The sequence below is a fragment of the Miniopterus schreibersii genome, assembly GCF_964146895.1.
Source record: "Miniopterus schreibersii genome assembly, chromosome: 1".
NCBI classification, from domain to species: domain Eukaryota; kingdom Metazoa; phylum Chordata; class Mammalia; order Chiroptera; family Miniopteridae; genus Miniopterus; species Miniopterus schreibersii.
Window position 1 is genome coordinate 143,273,610 of NC_138101.1, and position 9,899 is coordinate 143,283,508.

Below are 9,899 nucleotides of genomic sequence, written 5' to 3' on the forward strand. Positions count from 1 at the left end.
ACACCGAGGAGGCACTACGGAGCAGGTTAGAAGCAGGTTAGGTAGCACATGGCTTCCCACTGGCTGGGGCACCCAGCTCCGCCACTTTCTGGAAGCAGGTGGGCCCCTGGATGTGGGAGAAGAGAGACCAGGACTGCTTGCCTGTGCCTTGTGCAGGTAGAATCAAGACAACGATTAGACTGAGGAATGGGAGGTTCTCCTGGGGACCTAAGGCAGCGAGCTGTTTAGAAATGTGGGGGCGCAGCTGGTCAGGGAGGCTGAGCCGTCCAGCAGAGGAAGGGAAGCCTGGGCATGAAAGGTGCTGGGGACCAGCGAGGCTGGAGCGGGATGGCGCTGGGCAGGTGGGAGAAAAGGGCTGAGAAAGCCGGGATTACCTCCTAGTGTCCAAGTCCGGAACTGCAGCGGGGTCCTGGAAGGAGAGAGGCTTGAGTTCAGCAAGGCCAGTCCAGCTCCCTGCTGGTCTCGTCCTAGGACGCGTCCAGGTCTCCGCCCCAAGCTGGGAACTGCGGCTGCACTGCCGGCTCCCGCCCTCAAAGGAGGACTGAGTCCCGGCTCCACCCCGCCCCCCGCCCGAGCTCCCGAGCTCCCGAGCTCCCGAGCCCCCGAGCTCCCTCGCTGCGCCCCCCAGTGGCCGGCCCCGCGAAGTTCCTGCTCCAGCAGACGAGAGGTTCTGAGAACCCGGAAGTTACGTTATAGGCGCGCGTCCGGGGGGCGGGAGTCAGCTGAGCTGCCGGGGCGAGGTTGGGATCACCTGGGCTTAGCTGAAGGGAGCCGGGGAATCTCCTGGGGGCGGGAGTGGGGTGCATGACTGCGCCAGATTCAAGAGGGAGGGCTCCTCGGTCATCTCGCTCTGTAAGGCGAGAGCAAAAAGATCCTCAGGATTTTAAAGAGGAGGAATCGGCAGCGGATTGCCAGGATCTGTAGGCTGAGGAGTCGCAGGTTCCAGTCGGGGCGACAGGGATCCCTGGGGGAAGCCCTGTTGTAATCCCTGGGCCTGGGACGGAGAGTCCAGAAGCCAGGCACCATGGCGTCCATCCTGGATGAATACGAGGACTCCCTGTCCCGCTCGGCCGTCCTGCAGCCCGGCTGCCCCAGCGTGGGCATCCCCCACTCGGGTAAGGAAAGGGAGGGCGCCCTGCCGCTGCCCCTCTCAGCTCTCCTGGCACCTGCGGGGGAGGGTGGCCCAAGAGCTCTGGTTCACCTCCTGGACGGGCAGTGTGGGTCTAGGCCCCTGATTCTCGTCAGACTTTCTTGGTGATGGTCGAAGTTTGAAAGAGCAGCAAGATCAGCCGCGTGATCTAGGCCCTCCCGCCAGGGTCCTTCTAAAAGGGAACTGGGACCCAGATGAGGAAGTAACTTGCCCGCAGGCCTGCTTTTCGGAGGACTGAGACAGGCTTCAGGATTCTCCGTTTTTCTCAAGAGGGCCCTTCTGGTGGTGGGAGGAAGAGAATGAGCAAAGAAACTAGTGAAAGGGGAATGACTGTAGGAGAAGGAGGGATGGTCCTAGAGGTAACTTTGTCACTGAACAGGGGAAAATGAAGTATTTTAGGGTGGAGCCTGGCATTGAGGGGAAATTTTTGTAGAAAGTAGTACAGAATTGGCAGAGGGGTCTGAAGTGCTGGGGTATTTTGAGCAATGGTAAAGGAATGAGAGTAAACTCTACAGAGAAAGCAGCTTCAGTTTGTGACTGATTGGAATGGTTTTCCAGGATCCCCTCTACCCTCGTTCTTCTGGAGACTCACTGAGAGCATTACTGCATGGGCAAGGAGGAGGGAAGAGAGTGGAATTAGATGACTTTAGTTGAGCTGTGGTTGCTGGGCCAAAGACTGATAAGGGAAAATGCCCAACCCTTTCCCCCCATTACCATTGGAAGCAGGTACATCATGGCATAACAGCATCCCAAGGGTTCAAAGAATCAACTCCTCACTGCTGTCAGAAGTGTGGGTAGAGCCCAGGACCCCTAATGTAGGGGTGATTAGCAAACTACTTGACATATTGATATTAAACTATTTGTTAACCAAGGCCCCGGGTAGGAATATGTTGGGAAAGTGGAAGGAGCTCTGTTTTCTTGCTGTTGCTTCTCCTTGCTCTTCCTCCATCTTTTCTATAGCTAACCTTTTCTTTGATCCTCACCTGTAGGGTATGTGAATGCCCAGCTAGAGAAGGAAGTGCCCATCTTCACAAAGCAGCGCATCGACTTTACCCCCCCTGAACGTATCACCAATCTTGTTGTCTCCTGCAATCAGCTCTGCATGAGCCTGGGCAAGGATACACTGCTCCGGTAAGTGAGGGCCAAAACGTATAGGAGTAGGGAGTGGAATGGTGATATTTTGGGACTGTTAACTAACTCAGGCCTTTCTACCCCTCTGGGCAGGTGAAACGGGATTTGGAATTTTCAAGAAATATTCTTCCCAAAGAGAACCAATGTATTGTAGTAGTTAAGAATCAGGCAGACCTGGATTCAAATCCCAGCTCTCCCACTTACCAGCTATGGAATCTTGAGCAAGTCACCCAGTCTCTGTAAACCTGTCCCTTCATCTGTTAAAGATAGTACCAACCCACAAGTTAGTCACATGGATCAGTGGAACTGTCTAGAGTCCTGAAACAAATCCACTATAAATGAAAATAATGTATCTTAATAAAGCTGGAAATAAATACATAAGTAAATGGAAATAATATATGACAAAGGTGTTAGCAAAATTGTTTATCTATCTGGAATAACTATCTGGGATAAAACAGAACTATACCTCTGTATCACAAAAATGAATTCAAGATGAAATAGTTATTTAAATATGAAATATAAACAATGTGCCCTGGGCTGGTGTGGCTCAGTTGGTCGGAGTGTTGTTCATGCACCAAAAAGGTGGAAGGTTTGATTCCTAGTCAGAGCACATACCTGGGTTTCAGGCTTGATGCTTGATTGGGGCGCATACAGGAAGCAACCCATCAATCAGTATTTCTCTCACATCGATGTTATACTCTCTCTCTCACTCTCCCTTCCTCTCTCTAAACATATCCTCAGGTGAGGATTAAAAAAAAAAGGAATAGTTAATAAATTTCCATGTTCACTTAAGTTGGAAAATCCAGATGCCAAAGGAAAATATATAATTGATTGCATAGTAATTGCTATTGTGACAAAACAAAAACAAAAAAGCATATGAATTAGTTCAAGACAAAAGATGGTGGGAAAAGAATGTTCTTCCACATGAATAACAACTTGCATCCTTGTTTCTTAAAAAGCCCTTACAAATTAGTAAGAAGACAATTTAGTAGAAGAGGAAGGGCAAAGAATATAAACAAACAGTTCACAGAAGAGGAACTCCAAATTTCCACTAAACATCTGAAAATATTTTTAGCTTCTGGGAATGCAAATCAAAATAACAGTCAGTTGCCATTTTTTAAAAACCCATCGCCCGGCCGAGCGTGGCTCAGCAGTTGAGCTTCGACCTAGGATCCAGGAGATCAAGGTTCGATTCCCGGTCAGGGCACATGTCCGGGTTGCCGGCTTGATCAATGACTCTCTCATCATTGATGTTTCTCTCTCTCTCTCCCTCTCCCTTCCTCTCTCTGAAATCAATAAAGACATATTTAATAAATAAGAATTTAAAAAAACACACAAAAAAACCCATCAGATTGGCAAAAATTAAAAACAGTAATATGTGATGCTGGTGAAGATACATAGAAATGGACTCACCATTGCTGGTGAGAGTATAAATTGCCACTGTCTTTTGGAAAAATAATTGGTAATGTCTATTCAAATTGAAATATATATAACTGACCAAACAATTCCATTTTGAGGAATACATAACTATAGAAAGAAAAGTAGCAGTCTGTAAGGGTATAGATTCAAGGATATTGACTGCAGCATTATTGTGGTAGAAAAAACTGAACTTGAGCTGGATGCTCATCATTAGGAAAATGATGATTAAATTATGGTTCAGCCATAAAAAGTGAGTGTTATGCAGTTATTAAAACAATGAGTTAGGGCTGTATCTGTTGACTCAGTGGAATGCTCATGGAATATCTAAGTGAGAAAAGTAAATTATAGATTAATGTGCCCACACACATATATACACAATATGAAGTCATTTTTGTAAAAATTGACAAAACAATCCTATTTATATTATAAGCATGGAGAAAGATGTTAACATCAGTTTTCTCTGTTGAGAATGACAGGTTTGAGAAGAAAATCATTAACTCTTTCTTTATACATCTTTGTATTGCTTTCTTTAGTTAGAATGAGCATATAATTTGAAAAGAATTTAATAAGGAAAATATAATTCAAACAGGAGCATTCCTCAAGGTTATTGTGAAAATTAATTGAGATTATACTAGATTAAGCTCTTGGCATGGTGCTTGATATATAGAAAGTTTGCCCTGGTTGGTGTGGCTCAGTTGGTTTAGCGTTGTCCCATGCACCAAGAGGTCACTGGTTTGATTCCCAATTCCTGGGGGTTTTGGGCTCAATCCTCAGTAGGTGGCATGCCGGAGCAGCTGATCAATGGTTCTCTCTCATTGATGTTTCTCTCTTCCTCTTCCTTCCTCTCAAAAAATCAATAAAATGTTGGGTTTTTTTGTTTTTTTTTAAAGAACATGCTCACTAACCATTAGCTACTATTTATTGTTCATTTTTCACCCCAAATACCCCTGCCCATTTTCCCGGATGCACTGGAGATCTGTTGAGTAGAGGGAAAATTCTGCCTAGTGGACTTCTCAAAATGAGGTTCGGGAATTCTCAGCTGAGGGTTAAGTAGGACCCTGTCTGTGTTTCAGAGTTCCCTTGGGATTGTTTTCAGAGTTTTATGTGTATATGTAGATTTCAGGGAAGAAAGGCTGTGGCTTTCATCAAATTATAAAGAGATCTGTGATTCGAGAAAAGGATCTGCCCTCCTCTTGTCCTGACAGCATTGACTTGGGCAAGGCAAATGAACCCAACAATGTGGAGCTGGGGCGCAAGGATGATGCCAAAGTTCACAAGATGTTCCTAGACCATACTGGTAAGTGGTGATGGAGGTCTGAGGTGGAGGATGGGGGTGGGGCTGAGGTTAAGTTACTGCCTGGGTGGGTGGTATCTGAGGTTGGGTAGGGGCAAGGAGGAGGCTGAGGGTGGGAATGTCAGCAACCTCCAGGATACCATGCTCTCCCCTACTCCAGGCTTTCACCTGCTAATTGCTCTGAGCAGCACTGAGGTCCTCTATGTGAACCGTAATGGACAGAAGGTACGGCCATTGGCACGCTGGAAGGGGCAGCTGGTGGAGAGTGTGGGCTGGAACAAGGCACTGGGCACCGAAAGCAGCACAGGCCCCATCCTGGTTGGCACTGCCCAAGGCCAGATCTTTGAAGCAGAGCTCTCAGCCAGCGAGGGTGGGCTTTTCGGCCCTGCACCAGATCTCTACTTCCGTCCATTGTACTTGCTAAGTGAAGAAGGGGGTCCAGCACCTGTGTGCTCCCTTGAGGCTGAGCGGGGGCCTGATGGGCGTATCTTTGTTATCGCCACCACTCGGCAGCGCCTCTTCCAGTTCATAGGCAAAGCAGCAGAGGGAGCTGAGGCACAGGGCTTCTTGGGGCTCTTTGCTGCCTACACTGACCACCCACCCCCATTCCGTGAGTTCCCCAGCAGTCTGGGCTACAGTGAGTTGGCCTTCTATACCCCTAAATTGCGCTCTGCTCCGAGGGCCTTTGCCTGGATGATGGGGGATGGTGTGTTGTATGGAGCATTGGACAATGGGCGTCCCGACTCCCTGCTGAGCGAGGAGCGAGTCTGGGAATACCCAGAGGGGGTAGGTCCCGGAGCCAGCGCCCCCCTGGCCATTGTCCTGACCCAGTTCCACTTCCTGCTGCTGCTGGCGGACCGGGTGGAGGCAGTGTGCACGCTGACCGGGCAGGTGGTGCTGCGGGATCACTTCCTGGAGAAGTTTGGGCCACTGAAGCACATGGTGAAGGACTCCTCTACGGGCCACCTGTGGGCCTACACCGAGCGGGCTGTGTTCCGCTACCATGTGCAGCGGGAGGCCCGGGATGTCTGGCGCACCTACCTGGACATGAACCGCTTTGACTTGGCCAAAGAGTATTGTCGAGAGCGGCCTGACTGCCTAGACACTGTCCTGGCTCGGGAGGCTGATTTCTGCTTTAATCAGCGTCGTTACCTGGAGAGCGCCCGCTGCTATGCCCTGACCCAGAGCTACTTTGAGGAGATTGCCCTCAAGTTCTTGGAGGCCCGACAGGAGGAGGCTCTGGTTGAGTTCTTGCAACGAAAACTGGCCAGTCTGAAGCCAGCCGAGCGTACCCAGGCCACACTGCTGACCACCTGGCTGACGGAGCTCTACCTGAGCCGACTTGGGGCTCTGCAGGGTGACCCAGAGGCCCTGAACCTCTACCGGGAAACACGGGAGCGCTTCCGTGCCTTCCTCAGCAGCCCCCGCCACAAGGAGTGGCTCTTCTCTAGCAGGGCCTCCATCCACGAGCTGCTTGCCAGCCATGGAGACACGGAACACATGGTGTATTTTGCTGTGATCATGCAGGACTACGAGCGGGTGGTAGCATACCACTGCCAGCATGAGGCCTATGAGGAGGCCCTGGCGGTGCTTGCCCGCCACCGGGACCCCCAGCTCTTCTACAAGTTCTCGCCCATCCTCATCCGTCACATCCCCTGCCAGCTGGTGGATGCCTGGATTGAGATGGGCAGTCGGCTGGATGCCCGGCAGCTCATCCCTGCCTTGGTGAACTATAGCCAGGGTGGTGAGGCCCAGCAGGTGAGCCAGGCCATTCGCTACATGGAGTTCTGCGTGAATGTGCTGGGTGAGACTGAGCAAGCCATTCACAATTACCTGCTGTCGCTGTATGCCCGGGGCCAGCCAGCCTCACTGCTGGCCTACCTCGAGCAGGCTGGGGCCAGCCCACACCGTGTGCATTATGACCTCAAGTATGCACTGCGGCTCTGTGCTGAGCATGGCCACCACCGTGCTTGTGTCCATGTCTACAAGGTCCTGGAGCTGTATGAGGAGGCTGTGGACCTGGCCTTGCAGGTGAGCCAATGAGTCTTCATGCCATCTAAGAGAGGGTCCTGGAGAGCAGTAACTTCAATGTTGAAGGATTGGAGAGGTGGCTGTGGCTAGAGTGTCCTGGCTTCCCTTGCAGAAAAGTGCTATAGTATAGAGGTTAAGAACAGGGACTCTGAAGTCAGGATTTGAATTCTGATTCTGCCACTTACTTTTTTTTAAATATATCTTTATTGATTTCAGAGAGAGAGAGATAGAAGCATCAATGATGAGTCATTGATTGGCTGCCTTCTGCATGCCCCCTACAGGGGGTTGAGCCGGAAACCCCAGCATGTTCCCTGACGGGGAATTGAACCTTGATCATACGTTGATGCTCAACCGCTAAGCCATGCTGGCTGGGCCGATTCTGACACTTTCTAAGCTGTGTGACCTTGGGCTAGTTCTGAACCAATCTGCCTCAGGTTACTCATCCTGAAAATGGGGGTAATATTATAGTACTTCCCTTATAAGGTTGATTAAAGTACTGTATGTGAAAAGCACTCAGAACTGTGCCTCTTGCTTAGGTAAATCTACATACATGCTAGCTATTGTGTTATGGTTACAACTGCAGAAGTGACATTTCTTAAATCATGAATTACTACCTAAAGGATTTACTGAATCAGAATGTCTGAAGGTGGCGCCCCAAAATCTGAATTTAGATTATGTTCCCCAGGTGATTTTTAAATTCATCAAAATTGAAACCCCACTATCATAAGTAGCTTTTTTTTAAAAAAAAAAAAAAAATTATTTATCTATTTATTTATTTTTTAATCCTCACCCAAGGGTATTTTTTCCGTTGCTTTTCAGAGAGTGGAAGGGGGAGAGAGAGAAACATTGATGTGAGAGAGACACATCAATTGGTTGCCTTCCACTCGCACCCTGACCAGGGCCGGGGATTGAGCCTGCAACCGAGGTACATGCCCTTGGCCAGAATCAAACCCAGGACCCTTCAGTCCACAGGCCGATGCTCTAACCACTGAGCCAAACCGGCTAGGGCATAAGTAGCTTTTATATAGCTGTGATAGGGACAGGCCCACCACTGAGATAGGTTTCTATCCTGCATCCCAGAAGCTCCTCCTCGTTTGTTGCCAGGAGTGCTGGGAATCCTGCCTTGGCGCCTCTCTTCAGGCCTAGGGTCTCCCTGGGCATCTTTCTCTCCCACGGACTCTATCCTGGGTGGAGAGGAGTTTTGACCCTAACACTCATGGTTACCCCACAGGTGGATGTGGACCTGGCCAAGCAGTGTGCTGATTTGCCCGAGGAAGATGAGGAACTTCGCAAGAAGCTGTGGCTGAAGATCGCACGGCACGTGGTGCAGGAGGAGGAAGATGTGCAGACGGCTATGGCCTGCCTGGCTAGCTGCCCGCTGCTCAAGATTGAGGACGTGCTGCCCTTCTTTCCTGACTTCGTCACCATTGACCACTTTAAGGAGGCTATCTGCAGCTCACTGAAGGCCTACAATCACCACATCCAGGAGCTACAGCGGGAGATGGAAGAGGCCACAGCCAGTGCCCAGCGCATCCGGCGAGACCTGCAGGAGCTGCGGGGCCGCTACGGCACTGTGGAACCCCAGGACAAATGTGCTACCTGTGACTTCCCCCTGCTCAACCGCCCTTTTTACGTCTTCCTCTGTGGCCACATGTTCCATGCGGACTGCCTGTTGCAGGCTGTGCGGCCTGGCCTACCGGCCTACAAGCAGGCCCGCCTGGAGGAGCTGCAGCGAAAGCTGGGGGCTGCTCCACCCCCCACCAAGGGCTCTGCCCGAGCGAAGGAGGCTGAGGGTGGGCCTACTCCCGGGGGGCCGAGCCGGGAACAGCTCAAGGCTGACCTAGATGAACTGGTGGCAGCTGAGTGTGTGTACTGTGGGGAGCTGATGATTCGCTCCATTGACCGGCCTTTCATCGACCCCCAGCGCTATGAGGAGGAGCACCTCAGTTGGCTGTAGGAGGGTGTTGCCCCTGATAAGTGGGCTGGCAGTCAAGCACAGCTACTTGCTGGGTCTTGGGAAGGCCACAGGGGAGGGCCCCCGGCTAGGCTATGACTGTAGTGGGGAGTGGAGTTACAGCCGTTGGCCAGGAGGTGTCAGCTCTGAGTGCACCTTCACCCTGCTCATCCCATTCTTCAGGGCTGCCTTAGAGCTGCTGTTACACCAGGCTATCAGCCTGCCTCCCAGTAGAGGGCATTAGCTGGAGAGGTCACAATTCTGATCGCCTTCCCATCCCCTCAGCATCTAACAGCTCGTTTTTCCTTTTCATTCTCCACACACATCCTGTTTACCTTCTAGAGCAATTCTCCCTTTTCACTGTGCCTCTTCTCCCTCAGAGGAAGCCCTCTCCTGTCTTCCCTCAGGTCCCAGAAGTGAAAAGATGGCCCCTCTAAGTCCTGGGCATGGGGGGTGGGAAAGGTGTTGATGGTAGGTGTGCTCTTGTGCACGCTGTTTGGTGCTCCACTGTGAAGGGTGCCCTGGGCGAAGGCCTCACGGAGAACAGCGGGAGCTGGTGATGGGGTGGAGAGCATTAAACTGTCTGCATTGCACTGGTGGCTCTGGAGTTGATGGCTTTGTGTTGATGCTGGGCTGAGTGGTATGTGAGTGATCTCCAGGAGGGGCTGGGGTGCTTCACTGAGGCTACCAGGGCCCTGCCTGCTTTCAAGCCTTGGCCCTTGCTTCTTCACCTGGAGGTGTGACAGGATGATTTTGCCATTTTCTGCTCACTCCCTTGTCCTTCCACTCTGTCTTCTCTGACTCTAGGCTTTAGATGGAAATTACCCCCCACCATCATGTCTTGGAACAGGGACTGTTCTTCCCTTTTGCCAGCTGGTGGTGCTGTTCCCCACAGAATCCTTTGCACTCAGGCAGTGGAG

At 50.9% G+C, this 9,899-nt stretch overlaps 1 protein-coding gene across 2 annotated transcripts; it reads left to right on the forward strand.

Annotated features, from left to right (window-relative positions):
• The first annotated feature begins 698 nt into the window (after nt 1-698).
• On the forward strand, nt 699-9,572 carry VPS18 (VPS18 core subunit of CORVET and HOPS complexes). 2 transcript variants are annotated; one of them, XM_081158774.1, is made up of 5 exons: nt 699-1,115; nt 2,140-2,281; nt 4,906-4,997; nt 5,155-7,025; nt 8,257-9,572. In XM_081158774.1, the coding sequence occupies exons 1-5, from the start codon at nt 1,025-1,027 to the stop codon at nt 8,980-8,982; spliced, it is 2,922 nt and encodes a 973-aa protein (XP_081014900.1). In that variant the 5' UTR covers nt 699-1,024; the 3' UTR covers nt 8,983-9,572. The 2 variants fall into 2 exon arrangements, with proteins under 2 accessions (XP_081014900.1, XP_081014901.1); XM_081158775.1 differs by having other exon boundaries at nt 725-1,115; nt 4,817-4,997.
• The last annotated feature ends 327 nt before the right edge of the window (nt 9,573-9,899 follow it).

What these genes read in the sequence shown, in the direction of transcription:
- VPS18 (XM_081158774.1), top strand. Translation starts at nt 1,025, where the DNA reads ATGGCGTCCATCCTGGATGAATACGAGGACTCCCTGTCCCGCTCGGCC. An exon ending in CGTGGGCATCCCCCACTCGG is followed by an intron (nt 1,116 to 2,139) that starts GTAAGGAAAGGG and finishes CCTCACCTGTAG; the next exon opens with GGTATGTGAATGCCCAGCTA. An exon ending in GGCAAGGATACACTGCTCCG is followed by an intron (nt 2,282 to 4,905) that starts GTAAGTGAGGGC and finishes TTGTCCTGACAG; the next exon opens with CATTGACTTGGGCAAGGCAA.